The sequence below is a fragment of the Triturus cristatus genome, chromosome 11, assembly GCF_964204655.1.
Source record: "Triturus cristatus chromosome 11, aTriCri1.1, whole genome shotgun sequence".
Classification (NCBI taxonomy): domain Eukaryota; kingdom Metazoa; phylum Chordata; class Amphibia; order Caudata; family Salamandridae; genus Triturus; species Triturus cristatus.
The window spans coordinates 857,208,129-857,229,130 of NC_140594.1; the positions used below are offsets into that span (position 1 = coordinate 857,208,129).

General features: G+C 45.4%; 1 protein-coding gene across 1 annotated transcript in view; it reads right to left on the minus strand.

Annotated features, from left to right (window-relative positions):
* Window positions 1-21,002, minus strand: part of SAG (S-antigen visual arrestin) — a 125,380-nt gene that overhangs the window by 85,394 nt on the left and 18,984 nt on the right. Inside the window, exon 2 of the mRNA XM_085634680.1 lies at window positions 4,859-4,976. Coding sequence (XP_085490806.1) covers window positions 4,859-4,927 — 69 coding nt within the window. The 5' untranslated portion in view covers window positions 4,928-4,976. The remainder of the gene's footprint in view (window positions 1-4,858; window positions 4,977-21,002) is intronic.

The window sequence follows — 21,002 nt, forward strand, 5'->3', positions numbered from 1 at the left end:
TCTGTAGCGGGTTGTGGGTTTATAGGGGAATAGGGTGGGAAGTAATTTAATTGTAATTAAGTAATAATTTATTTTCATTTATTGGTATTGATAATTATATTATTGTTAATTAAGTATTAATTGGTAATTAATTTGTATTAATTGGTCATTAATTTTTATTAATTGGTTAATTGATAATTATGTTAAGTGTATTATTTTATTATTGGAGTGTGTTGTGCGTTTATAGGGGAATAGTCTTGGAAGTAATTGAAATGTTATTAAGTAATTATTAAATTTGTTGTTGGGTGTTGATAATTAATTAATTGGATATTAATTATTAATTGGCAAATATTTCAAAATATAAAATTTTGGTTATGAAAAAAAAATTGTTGTTGATCAATCATTAATTGTGAATTAAATATGATTAAATATTATGTATTGATATTTCTAATTCATATATTAATAAGTAATTATTAATTGGTAATTAATGTTTCATTATTATTTTGTGGTATAATTTTTGTTAATTGTTCAATATTTTTAATTGGTAATTACTTTTTAATAATTCATATGTTTTTGGTTATGAAAAATATTTTATTGTGTAATATTTATTATTTGGTAATTAATATTTATTAATTATTTTTTAATGTTATTTAATATTAATTTATTGTTAATTAATTATTAATTGGTAGTTATGTTTGTAATCATAATTTATTGGTATTTGTAAATAATTTTGAGTTATTTAATAATTAAATCACTAATTATTTTAAATAAATATTTTATTTATAAGTATGTTATTTTTAACTTCTACGCTATCCAACACTTCCCCTACTGTTGCACTCTCTGGAGTTGGAATAGTAATTTTTATCCCTACGCTATCCAGCACTTTCTGTACTGTTGCACTCTCTGTAGTTGGAATAGTAACTTTGACCCTTACGCTATCCAACACTTTCCCTACTGTTGCACTCTGTGGAGTTGGAATAGTAATTTTTACCCCTACGCTATCCAACACTTTCCCTACTGTTGCACTCTCTGGAGTGGGAATAGTAATTTTTACACCTACGCTATCCAACACTTTCCCTAATGTTGCACTCTCTGGAGTGGGAATAGTAATTTTTACCCCTACGCTATCCAACACTTTCTCTACTGTTGCACTCTCTGGAGTTGGAATAGTAATTTCTACCCCTACGCTATCCAACACTTTCCCTATTGTTGCACTGTCGGGAGTGGGAATTGTAATTTTTACCCCTACGCTATCCAACACTTTCCCTACTGTTGCACTCTCTCGAGTGGGAATAGTAATTTTTACCCCTACGCTATCCAACACTTTACCTACTGTTGCACTCTCTGGAGTTGGAATAGTAATTTTTACCCCTACGCTATCTAACACTTTCCCTAATGTTGCACTCTCTGGAGTGGGAATAGTAATTTTTACCCCTACGCTATCCAACACTTTCTCTACTGTTGCACTCTCTGGAGTTAGAATAGTAATTTTTCCCCCTACGCTATCCAACATTTTCCTTACTGTTGTTTTTTTTGGAGCTGGAGTAGTAGTTTTATTGTCTGTGCTATTTAATATTTTTTGTATTATTTTAGCTAATGTAATATATAATCAATTTTAACAATATTTAAATTAAATGTAATTTTTTAAATGTGTTATATATAATTATTTAATTTGTATTCATGTTATTGTTTTATGTGTATGATGTATTTGTAATTTATAATAATTTGTAATAATTTATAAGTTATTAAAACAATTATTAAAACTGATTAAGTAAGTATATATTATATATTATATGTATATATTTAATTAATGTTTTATTAAATTATATATATTAATTATTAATTTTAAACGTTATAAAATATATTTGATTATGTTTATTTTATTTATAAGTATTATTTGGTTTATTTAACATAATTTTTTTTAACTAAAAAATGACCTATATTTTGAAAAACGAAATTTTTGACATTCTATATTTTATTTTCGATATTTTTGTACTTACCATGTTGTAGATAGGATGTCGATATTCTTGACATCGATATTTTTGCTCAGATATTTTTGTAGGTCGATTTTTTGACCTTCGATATTTTGTCAGTGATCCGCTGCCTGGGCAGCGTGCAGATGACTTACCAGAACTTAGCTACAGCTGCTGCGAACTGTGGGCAGGGTGCTCTCAGAAACTCCACATGCTTCACATCTACCGGTGTGAGTACGACTGGTTTTCTGGCCTTTTGGCCCAGGAGTAACTTGCTGCTAGCAGCGCTGCAGTACTAGAACACTGTTGACTTTAGCTTAGAGTCAATGTGGACTCTAGAGACATTGATGGCTAGTGAGTCATACCCTGGATATTACCAATAGCGAATGGGGAATAACCACTATCTCTAACACGAGGAGGGAGTGCGACAGGGAATCGCCATAAAAACACTAGAGCCCTTACCTCAAGGGGGACTGTGTAATTGTTTATGGATATTGTATATTTCCTTTGTGTTACTTAGCAGGAGAAATAAAATACTTTATTCTTTTTTCCTAAAAGTAAGTATTTGGCTGGAACAGAAGGAGGGTGGAAGCACAATGCCTCACATCCCAGCACTCAATTTGCCCAGTGCATCATGGTAAATGCAGTGCATGATAACACTTACTTCAGTAGTAGTCTTTAATGTTTCACCTTTGTTGGTGCATCCTTTGCTGTGTAACTCAAGACACATGTTTCTGCATTCATTCCTTCATCAGTTAAGAGCAACAAGTTGTTTCATCACAGGGTGCAGGTGCATCAACTGAAGCTCGTCTGGTCAGTAGCTCACGGGAGCCTTTTCAAACAGAAGGAGAGAGCCTTGGACTGCGTGGACCATGCAACCATCAGACTCAAGTGCAGAAGGGGTACTTGGCCCAGTTACTCTGAATCCATAGTAGATCATCCCCGGGCCATCAGGAATAAAAGGCCTCAACCACCACGGTTGGGCCCAGTAGCCCCTGCTTTTTGCGTGACCCTCTGAAAGGGGTTCTGCCAGCAGCTTTGCTGCACTGATTGAGATTTATTATCATTGCTCATAGCACAAACCTTGATGCTAAGAGTTTCCAAAGTTACCCTAGGATGCCAGAACACATTGCCACATGCTATATCGCCTTACTGCATACGAGCTAGAATTATTTTCGGCGACTATACCCAGAAAGTGTAAGACCCTTCTAATTGCTTTTCTGTCTTAATTTTAATTGACCTGCTTAGGTAAATAAAATTCCTATTCTTTTCCAAATGTATAGCATTTGCTTGCCATTGAGTTTATTGAGAGCAACTATTTGTGTCATTCACTATCTGAGATCTAACTCCTTTTCCTCCTCTTGGTGCTGACCTTGACCACTAGCCCTTTTTTCATAAAAACTCAATAGAAAACAAAGAGACTAACTTGGTTATCCAATTGCAATTCATTAGTATATAAGGTCCTAGTACATCAGAGCTAAATAAGTGTACCCACAATTGGAAATGCCTGTTGTTCACCAACATTCAATTAGACAAGGCTTCCCAGCTAGAAGTACTGCCTGGCCATGGCCAAAGTATTATTACATTGGTAGTATTGTGTAAAGGGATTCTTTCAGGTTTTCTAAGGTCAAAAGAGAAACATCCCCAGAGTGTCCTCCCGCAGTAACTTAGTCAAGGGCCGTACGACCGGCCCTGATACAGTACAAGCATTAACCTATATCCACGGCAGCTAGGGCTGTCTGTATCCAGACACTAAAAAGATGTGAAAAGAAAGTGTTGAAGGAAATCATGCAGGTTGTGGTTAGCCGCCAACAGTCAATAGGACCATAACACACCAATGTGCGGAGCTGAGGGAGTTGTGAACCCCCTGCTTTAGCAGCTCCAGCGGGGTGGGGTTCTTAATGGACCTCTTCTGTCTGCAACTCGGCAGACAAAATCTGATAATTATAACTATGAAGGAATGCATTGTTCGTAGAAGAGCAAGCAGGTGCAAGGAACAAGAAAAGATAGGTAAATAGAAGAGGGAACAATGGAAGAAATATTGAATGGAAAGGAGGGTGAAAGGATGGATGGATCAGTGGGTGAAGGAATGAGTGGGTAGATGGCTGAGTGGGTAAAAGGAGGAGTGACTGGATAGGTGGATGGACAGGTACAAGGATGGCAGAGTAAAGGGATGGATTAATGAATAACTGAGTAAATGGATAGGTGAATGAACAGGTGAAAGGATGGCAGAGTAAAGGGGTGAATGGATAGGTGGCTGGACAGGTGAAAGGATGGCACAGTAAAAGGTTTGATGGATAAGTAGGTGAAAATACAATGAAAGCATAGCAGAGTGGATGGACAAATGCATGGATGGGTGGATGGAAGTATGGATGAATGTATGATGACTAGATGGCAAAATGGATGGATGGATGGCAAAGTGGATGGATGGATGGATGGCAACATGGATGGCAAAGTGGATGGATGGATGGCAGAGTAGATGGATGGATGAGTGAAGGGCGAAGTGAACGCATGGCAGATGGAATAGATGGAAGGATGGATGGAGGATGGGTGGATGGATGAGCGGACCAGTGGATGGTAAAGTGAATGGGTGGATGGCAGAGTTGATGAATGGATGGAATAGGGATAGATTGAATGATGAATGAAAAAATTAATGGATGGCAGAATGTAAAGATGAAATGTGGATATCAGCTGGTGGATGGAAAGGTGAAAAGATGACTGGATAGATGCTTTGATAGAAGAGACTAGGGAATTCTTTCATGGGCTCATTCTCTTTGCTTGCTTACTGCGATCAGAGTTTAGTTCAGGGGGGGGGGGGGTATTTTGATTTTCTGGCTACGCCCTTATGCAGAGCAGCAGTGAGGAATAATGGCAGCATTGAGTCATGAGGTCCAGGAAGCACTTACTGCCTTGTCACGTGATGTCTTCTTGAAGATAACATGGCGGCTGGCAGCTTTGCTCATTTTTGTGCTCATGCTTCGTCTGGACACTGCTGAGGCCACTCAACGCCCAGAGACGGGGGACCTGTGGAAAAGGAAGTCACAAGGTAAAGGAAGTCAGAGAAATCTAAAACCAGTGGCATTCTTTCTACTGAGCACCTGATCCCAAACTTGCTTATGTGTGCATCAGCATGCACAGCCTGAGGACCCTACAAGTGTCAGCAGCTGTGTATCAGTAGACACAGCTTGATGACAGTATAACCATCAGTATCTGCGCATGGTGCACAGTCGGAAGACCTGCAGGCGTGAGGAACAATGTGAATCACTAGCTACAACCTTGAGTAGTCTTGTATTGTGCATCTTCGGAAGACACTGCAAGCATCAATAGCTGTGCATCACTCACTGGATAGTTACACTGCAAGGATAAGCATCTGTGAAACACTTTGCACAGTCTGATTACACTGAGGTCAAGAGTAAATGTTTATCTCTATGCACAGCTTGTTGAGAGTGCAAGCATGGAGTAGCTGTGCATCACTATGCATAAAAATGAAAAACACAAAGGGGGGAGTGGAGAGGTACTACTTATCAAAAGTAGTGGAGGTGGATATGTCCTTCTTCTGTAGTTTACAAACCATAAAGTATTTTTACAACACTGTGTGTTTTTCCCACCATTGTAGGAAACATACTTTACCCTGGGAGGACATGTAAATATTTTTTCTGAACCTGTTCTGAGGGTGGATCTTTATGGTTTATCACTATGCATAGCCTGAGGACACTGCAAGCCTCCTCAGCTGTGTATCTACTCACACACATGCACAATCACACACCCACACACATTAACACAGTGTGGACACTCAGCATTAGTACATGTGTATTAGTCATTGTGTATAATCTGTGTACACTGTCATTGTTAGCCCATCTTCATCCCTCTCTGTGGAGGAGGAGTACCCTGTTAGTAATGGGTCTGCACACTAATATGGTTTGTGCTCAGGTGTCCAGCCTTGATCGCTCTTCTACATCTTTCCTCCTTCATGGTGTGCATTTCTATTGCATCTGTGATGTAGTGTAAAATGATGAGGCCCTTTGAAGAATGTAAAGAGGGACTCTGCGTCTCTCATATCTTACAGATATCCATTAACCTTGCGCGGAGAGGGGCCCTCTGAAGGGTTAGGGCCCCCTAATGTGTTGGGGCACCCCTGCACGGTAGGGGCTGTGAAGCCTGTGTTACTCCCCTGTGCAACCATGGAAAGTGACACTGCCATTAACAAATTAATAAATAAGTAAAAATGAATGGTGTGAGGCTAATGCTTATGTCACCAATTGCTGTTCATGTCATTTTTCTATCTTCTTAATCATTTGAGAGCATCCCTGCTTGGTGCATGTCCTTGTGTGAATTACACAGCCTCTCTTAGTGTGCAGGCACAATGAATCCTGCTGCCCCTGTGGCTAAGCTGGTTAGTTCTAATTATAGTGTCTGCTCTCACAGACTCTCTCCCATCGCAGCACCAGGCGCTGTGTTCAATAACACAATTACCGAACCGCAGCTCTCATCACACACAAAATGGAAACACTTCCCATATACTTCAAAACCAACCCACTACCCTACCAACCCTAAACCCTAGCTGGTGTAGCTTGCTATCTGTAGGGTAAGTGCTTCAGCCCCTCACATAGGGATAGTAAGCACTACACAAAAGCTAAAATACAATAAACTACTATGCATAACTTGGGTACATTGACACTATCAAATTATCGCTATGCAAAGTCTATGTACACTGTCAGAATTTGTGTCTGTGCGTCCCTGTGAGTACACTTCCACAATTGGCCTGTCTCACCTCCTGCAGCCAGGGTCTGTCAGCATTGGTGTCTGTTCATCTCTGTGAGTACACGGTCACCGTGGGTCTCTTTCACTGGGTGTGACCCGAGTACTCTGTCCCTGCAGGTCTCTTTCACTGGGTGTGGCCCGAGTACACTGTCCCCGCAGGTCTCTTTCACTGGGTGTGGCCCGAGTACACTGTCGGCACGGGTCTCTTTCACTGGGTGTGGCCTGAGTACACTGTCGCCGAGGGTCTCTTTCACTGGGTGTGGCCCGAGTACACTGTCGCCGCGGGTCTCTTTCACTGGGTGTGGCCTGAGTACACTGTCGCCGAGGGTCTCTTTCACTGGGTGTGGTGTGAGTACACTGTCGCTGTGGGTCTCTTTCACTGGGTGTGGCCAGAGTACACTGTCCCGCAAGGTCTCTTTCACTGGGTGTGGCCCGAGTACACTGTCTCCGCGGGTCTCTTTCACTGGGTGTGGCCCGAGTACACTGTCCCCGCAGGTCTCTTTCACTGGGTGTGGCCCGAGTACACTGTCCCCGCGGGTCTCTTTCACTGGGTGTGGCGTGAGTACACTGTCGCCGCGGGTCTCTTTCACTGGGTGTGGCGTGAGTACACTGTCTCCGCAGGTCTCTTTTACTGGGTGTGGCCCGAGTACACTGTCCCCGTGGGTCTCTTTCATTGGGTGTGGCCCGAGTACACTGTCGCCGCGGATCTCATTCACTGGGTGTGGCCCGAGTACACTGTCGCCGTGGGTCTCTTTCACTGGGTGTGGCCCGAGTACACCGTCGCCGCGGGTCTCTTTCACTGGGTGTGGCCCGAGTACACCGTCGCCGCGGGTCTCTTTCACTGGGTGTGGACCGAGTACACTGTCGCCGCGGGTCTCTTTCACTGGGTGTGGCCCGAGTACACTGTCGCCGCGGGTCTCTTTCAATGGGTGTGGCCCGAGTACACTGTCGCCGCGGGTCTCTTTCACTGGGTGTGGCCGAGTACACTGTCGCCGCGGGTCTCTTTCACTGGGTGTGGCCTGAGTACACTGTCGCCACGGGTCTCTTTCACTGGGTGTGGCCTGAGTACACTGTCGCCGTGGGTCTCTTTCACTGGGTGTGGCCCGAGTACACTGTCGCCGTGGGTCTCTTTCACTGGGTGTGGCCCGAGCACACTGTTGCCGCGGGTCTCTTTCACTGGGTGTGGCCCGAGCACACTGTCCCCGCAGGTCTCTTTCACTGGGTGTGGTCCGAGTACACCGTCGCCGCGGGTCTCTTTCACTGGGTGTGGCCTGAGTACACTGTCTCCGCGGGTCTCTTTCACTGGGTGTGGCCCGAGCACACTGTCGCCGCTAGTCTCTTTCACTGGGTGTGGCACGAGTACTCTGTCGCCGCGGGTCTCTTTCACTGGGTGTGGCCTGAGTACTCTGTCGCCGCGGGTCTCTTTCACTGGGTGTGGCCCGAGTACACTGTCGCCGTGGGTCTCTTTCACTGGGTGTGGCCCGAGTACACTGTCGCCGCGAGTCTCTTTCACTGGGTGTGGCCCGAGTACACTGTCTCCGCGGGTCTCTTTCACTGGGTGTGGCCCGAGTACACTGTCGCCGCGGGTCTCTTTCACTGGGTGTGGCCCGAGTACACCGTCGCCGCGGGTCTCTTTCACTGGGTGTGGCCTGAGTACACTGTCTCCGCGGGTCTCTTTCACTGGGTGTGGCCCGAGCACACTGTCGCCGCGGGTCTCTTTCATTGGGTGTGGCCCGAGTACACTGTCGCCGCGGGTCTCTTTCTCTGGGTGTGGCCCGAGTACACTGTCGCCGCGGGTCTCTTTCACTGGGTGTGGCCCGAGTACACTGTCGCCGCGGGTCTCTTTCACTAGGTGTGGCCTGAGTACACTGTCGCCGCGGGTCTCTTTCACTGGGTGTGGCCCGAGTACACTGTCGCCGCGGGTCTCTTTCACTGGGTGTGGCCTGAGTACACTGTCTCCGCGGGTCTCTTTCACTGGGTGTGGCCCGAGCACACTGTCCCTGCGGGTCTCTTTCACTGGGTGTGGCCCGAGTACACCGTCGCCGCTGGTCTCTTTCACTGGGTGTGGCCTGAGTACACTGTCTCCGCGGGTCTCTTTCACTGGGTGTGGCCCGAGCACACTGTCACCGCGGGTCTCTTTCACTGGGTGTGGCACGAGTACACTGTTGCCGCGGGTCTCTTTCACTGGGTGTGGCACGAGTACACTGTCGCCGCGGGTCTCTTTCACTGGGTGTGGCCCGAGTACACTGTTGCCGCAGGTCTCTTTCACTGGGTGTGGCCCGAGTACACTGTCGCCGCGGGTCTCTTTCACTGGGTGTGGCCCGAGTACACTGTCGCCGCGGGTCTCTTTCACTGGGTGTGGCCCGAGTACACTGTCGCCGCGGGTCTCTTTCACTGGGTGTGGCCCGAGTACACTGTTGCCGCGGGTCTCTTTCACTGGGTGTGGCCCGAGTACACTGTCGCCGCGGGTCTCTTTCAATGGGTGTGGCCCGAGTACACTGTCGCCGCGGGTCTCTTTCACTGGGTGTGGCCCGAGTACACTGTCGCCGCGGGTCTCTTTCACTGGGTGTGGCCCGAGTACACTGTCGCCGCTGGTCTCTTTCACTGGGTGTGGCCCCAGTACACTGTCGCCGCGGGTCTCTTTCACTGGGTGTGGCCCCAGTACACTGTCGCCGCGGGTCTCTTTCACTGGGTGTGGCCCGAGTACACCGTCGCCGCGGGTCTCTTTCACTGGGTGTTGCCCGAGTACACTGTCGCCGCGGGTCTCTTTCACTGGGTGTGGCCCGAGTACACTGTCGCCGCGGGTCTCTTTCACTGGGTGTTGCCCGAGTACACTGTCGCCGCGGGTCTCTTTCACTGGGTGTGGCCCGAGTACACTGTCGCCGCGGGTCTCTTTCACTGGGTGTGGCCCGAGTACACTGTCGCCGCGGGTCTCTTTCACTGGGTGTGGCCCGAGTACACTGTCGCCGCGGGTCTCTTTCACTGGGTGTGGCCCGAGTACACTGCCGTCATTACTGTCTCTATGGTACTCTGTACGACTCGTGAACCGTGCTAGGATTAGTCTCTGTGCGTCACTGTGCACAGCCTGCATACACTGCCAGCATTCATGTCTTTGGACCACAGAGTACGGCTTCAGTACTTTGTCAGAAAAATTATCTCAGTGTGCACAACTCTAGCACATTTTTGAAACGACTGAAGTGTACAGGAAACTCAATAGCTAGTTATACGAATAAAAGTGCATATGATGGTTCCGTATAACAACACAATCATTTCGTTTAGATTTTTAGTTCTTATCTTGTTTATTTCTTGGTCTTGCATCTTGCTGCCTTTACTTCTCTATGCTTAACTCTTTGCCTCATTCTTAATTGTTTGGTAACATTTGTTTTGCCCGTAACAGGCTTGCACTTGGAGCTTTTTCAAGGGTAATAGTAAGTCTGAGGTCTAAAACGCACTAGTGAATGTAGATTGTTTCTCTCAGAACATCGGTACATCATGTGTTTATTCACCCTGTCCTGCGGTCTGCACACAGCGCCTGGTCTGTCCTTCTCCCTCTTCAGGCGGTCATGTCGTTTGACTCTTCCAAGTGTCACTAACAGTGTTACCAAATACCAGGTCTAGTCTTGATTCCACCTCATCACGCCTCAGTCTTTCACTGTCCTAAACTTTCTGCCTCTTTATCTCACTCCTGCACGCTCTTTCCAATTAGGGTTTTCTTTGTCTCTGTTTTATACCCTCAACTTCCTCTTTTCCCCTTACCTGCCTCTCTTGCTATGGGTTAAAGCCTGATGATGAAAAAAGTGAAAGCCCCTAATAATGAGTGCTGGAACCCACCCCTGGCAAACACCGACACAAATTAAGCCCTGCAGATCGCCCTGATACCATCCTCTTGACTGTTATCTATGAGATCTCAGCGTAGGTGTCAGAGCCCATGCTTCTTGCATAATCAAATGGCCCCAATACTGTATAGCACGTTGTTGAAAAGTAAACCTCTTTGAAGAAGAAAGATGCTGAGGCTTGAAGTAGGGTGTCTCAGGTTTATTTTCAGTAGTAGGTATAAACAACTCATCCACCCAACTGTCAGTAAGATAATGATCTCACTGCTCACACACATTCCACAGCTGGCTTAGTCCTGACATTCCAGAACACTAAGCATCATCAGAATGAAGAACATAGACAAGATGTAATTACAGGAAAAGAAAGCCATTACAACATATCTCCCTCCTTTACCCCTAAACAAAACACAAACAAAACACATTAACATCATGTGACATTAATTACATGACATAGTCCTTCAAATGGGAGGGAAAACAAGTATTCCTCCTTGGCCTTATATTAACCTCCGGAGCACCTTCCCCTTCCATGGCAGAGTGAGGAAAGCTTGATGACACATCAGTATTGCATAGAGCAACACGACCTAGATTCCAAACCCTGTGATCACTAGTTCTAACAGCATTCTTAAACACTTTCACAACTTTTACCGGTTTGGTGAACTTAGATCCAGACACAGCAAAACCAGGTCTCTTGATCCGAACCCAATCACCCACCTTAACCTTCGTTGACTTAACAGCATGACGAACATCATAGTTTTTTTTACTCTTAGAACATTTCAAATCTTCCTGTTCTTGCCATGATGTAGAATCCACCTCACGAGATCTGCTAGTCAGAAATTTATTTACCCATGGTGGATCTAAAAAAGTAACAGGGTCCCTTCCACGAAATAAAAGAAAAGGAGACTTCCCTGTAGTGGTATGTGGGGTAAACCGATACACAGACACTCTTTTCAAAACCTCCTCCTGCCAATTAAGACCATTGGACTTTGCTAAAGACACCGTTTCCTTCAAAACCCTGTTGAACCTTTCTACTGTTCCATTGGATTCTGGGTGATACAAAGAACATTTCTTGTGAACAATGCCACAATCACCAAGAAAACTCTCCATCTCACTCGAAACAAGTTGTACCCCATTGTCTGTAAGCAAAGTCTCAGGAATCCCTTCCTTGGCAATAATATCTTTTAGACATCGAATAACCGTAGCAGAATTAATATTCTTCACAAAAATCACTTCTGGCCACCTTGAAAACAAATCCATGACCACTATAACAAACGTGTCAGAACCATCCCCATGAATAGGCCCTAAAATATCAAGAGCAATATCCTTCCAGGGGCCACACGGACGAACTCTTTTTTCCATGGGCTGTGTTCTAGTTTTCAAAACCTTTTCACTAAGAGCACATTGAACACATTCCCTGACTAAATGTTCAATCTGTGTGTCTAAACCCGGCCACCAATAGCTAGAACGCACCCTCTCCTTAGTTTTAGAAATTCCTAAGTGTGCCTCATGTGCCAAATCCAAAACCTCTTTCCTTAAAGACACAGGGGGTACTAATTTGTGACCTCTCAACAACAAACCCTCACAACTTGAAAGTTGGTCTTTTACCAACCAAAAATCTCTCACGGAGTCACTGCCTTGATCTTTATGGTTCCAACCCTCACAGATTAATTTGGAGACTTCTTGAATAGTGTTGTCACACTTACAAGCATCCAACCACCTCTCACGAGAAATAACCTTATAATCTACTCCACAGACAAAGTCCTGTGGAAGACTAAAAGATGGATCTGAATCCTGATCCAGTTTGTCTTGTTGTTCGTCAGGAACTAACCTAGAAAGAGTATCCGCAACAACATTTTCTGACCCCGGAACATGTTTAACAATGAAGTTAAACCCCTGTAATCCAACCACCCATTTTGAAATTCTGGGAGATATCGAGTCAATCCCTTTTTTAGTTAGTACTTCACAAAGGGGCTTGTGATCAGTTCTTACAACAAATGAGGTCCCCCACAAAAACTTTTTTAATTTCTTAATGGCCCAGTGTACCGCAAGGGCTTCACGTTCAATTACAGAATAGCGACATTCAGCTCCTTTCAAACACCTAGATATAAACATGATGGTATTTTCTGGCAGAACACCCCCTTGATACAGGACTGCACCAATACCTTTCAGACTTGCATCAGTAGATATAATAGAGCTCTTACTGGGGTCAAAATTCCTTAAATTTGGAGCATTCTGTAATTTCATTTTTATGTCATTAAATTCCTTGTCACACAAACTATTCCAACTAAACTTCTCTCCTTTCTTTAACAAATTTCTCATATTGAACGTGACCTCAGCAAAATTCTTTATGAATTTATTATAGTATTCAGCCATACCTAAAAATCTCATGAGTTCCTCCTTGGAAGAAGGAACCACAAGATTTCTAATGGTATTCACAAGGTCAGCTTTTGGAACTACACCTTCCGCACTAATAGTGTGCCCCAAATAGTCAATTTTGTCGAGACCAAACTTACACTTTTCCTTCTTTACAGTCAAATTGTGAGAGGTAAGCCTGTCCAGCACTTGCCTAACCCTTCTTTCATGTTCAGCAACCGTAGATCCATATACCAAAATGTCATCTTGGTACACACAAATTCCAGGGATGTTAATTAAGACCTTCTCCATGACCCGTTGAAAAACTGAGGCAGCAGAAACCAGGCCAAATGGAAGTCTAATAAATCTAAATGTCCCGAACGGAGTAATAAAGGCAGTAAGATCTCTGGAGGACTCATCAAGTAAGATTTGATGGTACGCCGATGTTAGGTCAATTGTACTAAATACCTTTGCCCCACCTACCATGCTCAACAGCTCAGAAATGTTAGGTAAGGGATATTTATCTACCTGAACGCATTTATTGAGTTGTCTGAGGTCCACACAGAGCCTCAAAGAGTTGTCAGGTTTCCTTGCGGCCACCACCGGAGCAAGCCAAGATGTACCCTCCACCTCCTCAATTATGCCCTGGGACTTCAGTTTATTTAACTCCTTAAGCATATCTTCCTTGACAGTGAACGGAACATTTCTGACTTTACAGGAAACAGGAGCTGAGCCAGGAAAAAGTTTAATCTTATGACAGTAACCCTTAAGGCAACCTAGCTTGTCACCAAAAACCAGTGGATATTGGCTTATCAAAAGAGCCTGTAGTGAAGAACCATCCACCACCGACTCAACACTTTTTTTTTCTCTCAAAATGATAGGAGGATTGCTGTTCGGGTCTAACATGACACCAAGATCTTTTTGGTGCCACCAGCTAATAATGCTATCACCTTTCTTTGAAACATAAACCTTCCCACTAGCAAAACGTTCCCCGTATTCAATTAGACCATTAAAGTAACCCCTTAACTCAATGGGATCACCTCCATATGCAGTTGGACGAATGTCTGGCTTCAATAGTTTAACTTTCTTGCACAAATTATCTTCAAAGAATCTGCTAGAAATGATAGTAATTTTGGCTCCTGAATCAAACAAAACCTTGGTTCTGTGACCCTCCACCAAGATGAAATCAAGAGGCCCCTCAGCCCCAACCTGGACCACAATTTGTCCACACTCAAAATCATGTTGATCTGATGTGCTGCCATCAGAGACTTCACTAACTTTTTTCTTTAAATTTTTGAATCTGCAGGCACTTACAAAGTGACCCTTCTTCTTACAATGAGAACATGTAACATTTAGTGCAGGACATGACTTATCATTTGCCCAATGTGAAGTGCTATTGCATCTGTAACACTTCCCACCTCTGTTAGAATTCTCATTAGATTTATTTGCACTCATATCTTTAACACGGGTCTTTACGTGAGAGTCACCCTTGTCCGCTTCTTTCCTAGACGCCGAATTTGTATTAATCAGCGACACATCTTTATTAAGATCCTTTTTTATCACCTTTACACATTGTAAAGAGTGTTCTATTCTCTTAGCGACTACTAGAACTTCATCCAAAGAAGGTTCATCTTTCATCCAGAGTTCGTCACGTACTTTCTCAGATACACAACCAAGCATAAACTGGTCACGTATTCTTTCATCCATTAGTGCGTCAAACTTACAACTAGAAGCTAAGCGTCTAAGTTCCGTTATATAATTCTCTATATTTTCCTCATCCTTTTGCATACGTTTGCCAAAATGGTATCTTTCCAAGATGGTGCTAACTTTTGGCAAGTAGTGAGCATCAAGTTTATAAATACACTGCTCATACTCATTGAGACCCGAACTGGAACTGCTAGGGACATCCGGTAAATGGTCAAAGACATCCTGTCCCTCAGACCCCAGACAATGCATCAATAAAGCTGTCTTCCTCTCCACACTTAAAGAAGTACCACAGACTCGAGCGTAGCGCTCGAAAACCTTCTTCCACTTGGACCATTTAATGGGAGGGTCACCTGGGGATTGTAGAAAAAATGGGGCTGCAGTGACGTTTTGCATGTTAAGAGGAGATAAAGATGTGCAAAAAAAACTGATCCAATAACCAAGTGTCTGGTAGCAAAGAGCTGTGCGTGTCAGCGCTGTTGAGTTGAGGATGATTGGCACACTAAATGTTAAGAAGAAGGCTGAGAGCAATTCCGTTGAGCTGAGCGTGCCAGCACTGTTAACAATAAAGATGACTGACACGCCAAAAGGCAAGAAGATTAGCTGTGCGTGTCAGCGCTGTTCGGCGTTAAGCTGTGCGTGTCAGCGCTGTTAGGATCAAGACGATTGACACACTAGAGTAACGCCGTTAGGCTGTGTGTGTCAGCGCTGTAAAAATAAAGATGATTGACACGCTAAAAGACAAACAAATTAGCTGTGTGTGTCAGCGCTGTTCGGTATTAAGCTGTGCGTGTCAGCGCTTTTTGGATCAGAACCATTGACACACCAGCTATTGAAAAGGAAGACTTTAAATCAGGGCGTTAAGCTGTGCGTGTCAGCGCTATTAGATAAAGGCAATTGACACGCTGGAGGTTGCAAAGAGAGTGCTGTGCGTGTCAGCGCAAAAATGAATATAAACACAGAAAGGAGCTTCCACGTTTGTTCACGTAACATGTGTTCAGTAGTAAAGTTATCAAAGACGGCGAAGACTCTCTCTTAAAAAAAACTCCTCAACTGTTTATGACGATGTTTGCTTAGCAACCCATTGTTGTAGCATCCAGCAAGCTTTCGAGCGAATCAGATTACGTTAAAATACACAGCAGCCAATCAGGATACAGCTTCTTATCCACCAATCCAGGAGAAGTTCTGAAATTAGTGTACGCCCTTCATGCGTTTCAGCCCCCATGCATTCCAACCTGTGACGAGGGATATCCAGAACTTCAAGGCGTCATGGCTTCTGCAGGCAGGAGAACGCGCAGTTGATAACGACCAGAGCGCGTGAAGAAGCGCGAGGGCTAGCGTGAGTAATTTGATTATTTCCCAAATTACTGTTAATGAGAAAAGTGCGTGATTAGTGCACTCTTAGTACAAACTATCACAGCTACCTCGTTATCTCAGGGAAGTAAAGTCACTGAATGCTAGTAGAGATATTAGGAAGAGTTTTAGAGATTGCGCAAATGCCGAGCAGAGGGTTCTAAGCAGTAGTTGACAGGAATAATTAAAAAAATGTCTCTAAGCGAAATTTATTAAGTAAGGAACGTTCTTACTTGATGTAAAAGGTCTTCTTTGAAGAGAAGAGATGAAATATTGTAGTTCGCCAGAAATGAGATGAAAGTTGGAGTTGAGTTGAGATCCCAGTCGTCGCCAGTGTTGAAAAGTAAACCTCTTTGAAGAAGAAAGATGCTGAGGCTTGAAGTAGGGTGTCTCAGGTTTATTTTCAGTAGTAGGTATAAACAACTCATCCACCCAACTGTCAGTAAGATAATGATCTCACTGCTCACACACATTCCACAGCTGGCTTAGTCCTGACATTCCAGAACACTAAGCATCATCAGAATGAAGAACATAGACAAGATGTAATTACAGGAAAAGAAAGCCATTACAACACACGTGAAGAAGGAGGGCATGTTCTGTAGACATGAACAATTCTTTATAGAGATTCCCTTACCATGCTTCCGGAAGGACGGGAGAGAGTTTTCACACGCTCCCTTAACTGTTAAATGCGAGTCAGCTGTGTGAGCCCTTGCTTGGCTTTCAGATCCTGACTGGTGTCTTCCTCTTCGCCCAGAAGATTCCTTGTGGAGTTCCTGTTCCAAGCTCCGAGTTCAAGCGGTACCCTATGTAATTTGTGAACTCTGTGCGCACAGTTTATTTTTTGTTAATTACTACTCGCCACCGCGGATATTTCTTTTCCTTTAACTTGTGGTTGCGTCCATTTGTTTTGTTTGTAACCTCGACCGCGTCCGTCTCCTTTGACTTGCGGCCGAAGCTTCCTCTGCATTTTATTCGCGGACGCGTTTCATTTGTTTACCCAGCATACGCACCTTTGCCCGTAAGAAGCGGCTGTCCCCCTTTGGCGGCTGCGAATGAATTTGGTTTTGTGGCCGCTTTTGTCCTGCCTTTTATTTTGAATCTTAGAAACTGCATAAAGGGCACCCGAACCTCTACGTCTACTAACTGCGGACATTTAGCCACGACATACTATTTTTTAGTCTGCCTCCATCCTCTGCAAATAACGAACATACCATCGTTGCTTCAGCTGTTTGTCCCTATTTCCTTGGATTCACACCAAATACGCGACATGCGTCGATCTCTCCTGTGTGGAGAATAATTTTATTTGGAACTTGATTGAAGTTAACTATTTTTTTTGCTACTGGCTATCTGGCCTTGGACTGCCTTGAATATTTTTGTTATCTACTAAAGCAAAGTGCGAAGGAGCACAGAAGCTGATTGTATACAGTTGGATACTTTGTACTATACTCCTGGAAACATACAGCTGGTAAGTGGAATTTTCATGTCTGCAGAATATGCGTTTGATACTCACTTAAGTCAAAAATAGCACATTAGAGTGGAATACTTTTAAGGGATATTTTTCTCTTCCTTTTCTCAGGTTATGACTTATGGTTTCCCTTCTGAAGTGAAGTCCTGAATTCATCGAGGGAATCAAGAGGTGTTTGTTGGTCCTGAGTGTATTCCCCACATCTCCTTCAGTTAGCCTTTTGTATGCAGTTATAAAAGCTTCATAGATAGGCTGTGTTAGACCTGTCAGCCCTTTGGGTGGTCCCTCCTCATCATTATTTATTTTGTCCCACTTTTGCCTCAAACCCTGTTTGAATTTTTCCTTTTTGGGAACCACCAGACTTTTTCGTGTTGCTACAGATTCAGGGAACCATTTTAGCTACCCCTGAAACTTCTGTCTGAGGGCCTGGAGCACAAAATGGTGGCCACCTGTGACATCACCAGCATCCACTGGAACCTACCAGCACCTTCCAGAACATTCCAGGAGCTTCCAGAACCCTGTGACCGTTGGAGGCGGTTTAGAATGTTGGGAGGATAAGAGAGGCAGTTGGCAGTTGGAGCTGGCAGTTGGCACCTGACTGGTGAAGAGAGAGGAGCACAACAGTGAAGGAGGAAGGAGTGAAGCAGCAGGGGTGGAAACTTGTGCCTGGAGTGGGGTCCATAAACCCACCCTTGATACTTGTCCCTACTGATGGATCCCAGCCTATAGCCCTGTGTGGGAAGAAGACAGAAGAAAACCATCCTAAGGACCTGGACAGCAGGAACAGGCCTTAGAACCAAGAAAACAGCAAGTTTCTGACCTGAGAACTGGTTTCCCTGGAGTCCGGCGTCGAGTAGCCTGAAGACCTGGAGCCCGAGGTGGAGAAGCGGCGCTGACTGAAGTAGCAGACGTCGTACCCGGAGCCGCCTGAGGTCGTGAGAGGGTGCCGACGGGGGTCGAGAGGAATACCAGAGGTCGAGGAGGAAGTGAACCGAGGTCGAGCGAGCGGCGTCATCGGAGGAGTGAAGTCCGCCCTCCGGAGTCGTCGTAGACCGAGGTAGAGGTGAACCGGAGGTCGGGAGTGAGGATCGCACTCCGGAGTCGCCCGGAACCTGAGAGGAGGAGCACCGGAGGTCGGGGGTGAGGATCGCACCCCGGAGTCGCCGGAAGTCGACATCGAGGCCAGGCCGGCCGACGTCATCGGAGTCGAGAGCGCCATCGGACCGGAGCCGCCCGAAGACGACATCGTGAAGAGACTGCCCGACGTCGTCGAATCGGAGGTAGAGATCGAACCGAGGCCGCCGACATCGGACCGGAACCGCCTACCGGCGTCGTCAAAGAACTGACATTGTGCCGAGGCCGCCGAGACCGAACCGGAACCGCCTCACGGCGTCGACACGACTCCAGCGGCGTCGGAACATCAGAAAAAGGGCAGTAAGTGGAGTAGAGGGCGCCTAAGGCCCTGTGGAGACCTGAGAGACTGCTCTAAGGGGCTAGGGAGGTGCTGAAACCCACCTGACTGTACCTGGGGTGAACTGGGACTAACCTAGAGAGGTTGTGTGGAGAAGGAAAGCCAGGGCATTGGTATTCCCCCCTTTGATCTACCTCAGTTTAGGCCTCAGCCTTGTCCCAGCCAGGGAGTAGCCTCCCCCCTCAAGCCTTCCACAACCCTACAAGCTGTGCCTGGGCCAAATCAGCCCTTAAGAAGTGAAGTGTCATCTGATTATATGAGGGGTGCTGTATACTTTTAATTATTTATTGGGGATACTGTATTTATTGAGTTTTTACCTATTTATTGCTGCACTATATTTATAGGTCCACAGGACTTGTTGGTGTACAATATTTATTGATACAGTATTTATTGCCTCAAAGTATTTAATTGTCTGTATATATTGCCCTTGTATTTATGCCCTGTTATTTATGATCACCCCTATTTATTTCATCAAACAGCCAATATTTATTTGACCTGCAGTATTTAAAATTTGTATATTGTGATTGACCTATTTATTTTTTTTCCAATCAGCAACTAAGAGAAAAAGATAAAGAAAGAATATTTTCATAATTTTTACGGTGTAGAGTCGTTTTTGGAACGGATGCACGCATGGTTATTGTATGGGTATATTGTATGCTTAGCACTGCGCCTGTTTCCTGACCACTCGAGCCAAGCTACCCCATTGTGTTGGGAAGGTCCACCACCACCCTGCGGAGTGGGAGTGGGGCTGTTTCCAACATAAATTGGTGTTCAGTGGTGGGATAGAGCTGTGCCTACATATACTCAACAATAACTGTGGGTAGTCCATAGGCCTACACCGGGAGTTTTCTCACAGCGGCCTTCCAAATTGTGGGTTTTTGTTTTTTCCAAATTTACTCTGGTGGTGGGAGGAGGTATTACTAAAGGTACCCCCCTGCATTGTTACTGCACAAAACCTGACCTCTAACCTGAGTGGGCAAGATGGAGTTTGTACTGGAAGATTTAGAAACGTACACTGTGGCCCAACTCAGGGAGTTTTGCCAGCGGGAGGGGGTGTACTGTCCCCCAGGAGCAAAGAAGGGTGCACTCCAAACCAGCTTAAGGGCTTGGGGGGAGGCACGCCGAGAAAGCAAGGCTGAGGAGGAAGACAGGGATGGAGAGCCTAACCCCGAGGGGGCTGAGATGTACCAACCTGAGGTGGGGAACCTGTCAGCAGGGCCCAGGACACTTTCTAGGAAGGGCAGCACTGTCTCTAGCGGGGGCTTATCCAGCGTGGAGTTAGCAGATCGGAGAGAGAAAAGACAGCTCACATGGGATTTAGCAAAGCTGGAGAAGGAGAAAGAGGAACAGAGGTTGGCTCATGAAACGGAGAAAGAGAGGATGGCTCATGAGATAAGACTGAAAGAGATAGAGCTTCAGATCCTAAGAATTGGGGCACCAACTGTTCCTAATGGTGGCAGCCAAATCCAAGAGTCTACCAGGGAACCCAAACCTTACCTGCCAAAGGACATAGTGGCTAGCTATGGAGTGGGCGACGATATCGCCAAGTGGCTAGCAGCCTATGAGGTCTCGTTGAGGGCCCATGGGGTTCCAGAGAAGTACTGGGGAGGGGGATTGTATAAGTACATGCCTCCAGCTGGTAGGGATGCTCTATTGGCCCTCGAAGAGGATGAGCAAACCCACTACCCCACCATGAAACTGGCGCTCATCAGAAAGTTTGGACTAACACCTGAAAAGTACAGACAGAAGTTCAGGGGTAGTCACAAGCTGGGCACACAGAATTGGGTGGACTTCCTGGACTATGCAAAGAAGGCACTGGAAGGTTGGATTCAGGGCAGTGAAGTAAGGAACTACGAGGAGCTGTTTGACCTAGTACTGAAGGAACACCTACTCGAGAAATGTTTCCCTGAACTGCGGCAACACCTGGTGGATAGCAAGCTGACCAGCCCCCGGAAGCTTGCTGAGGAGGCGGACATTTGGGCTAGTACCCGGGTGTCCACAAGGGGGACTGGAGGGGATACTCAAAAGGCCGGACAGGGCGCCCCCCAGAAGAAAGAAGGAGGGGAAAAGAAAAAGGAGTTCTCCAAAGGCCCCCAAAATAACTTCCAAGGGAA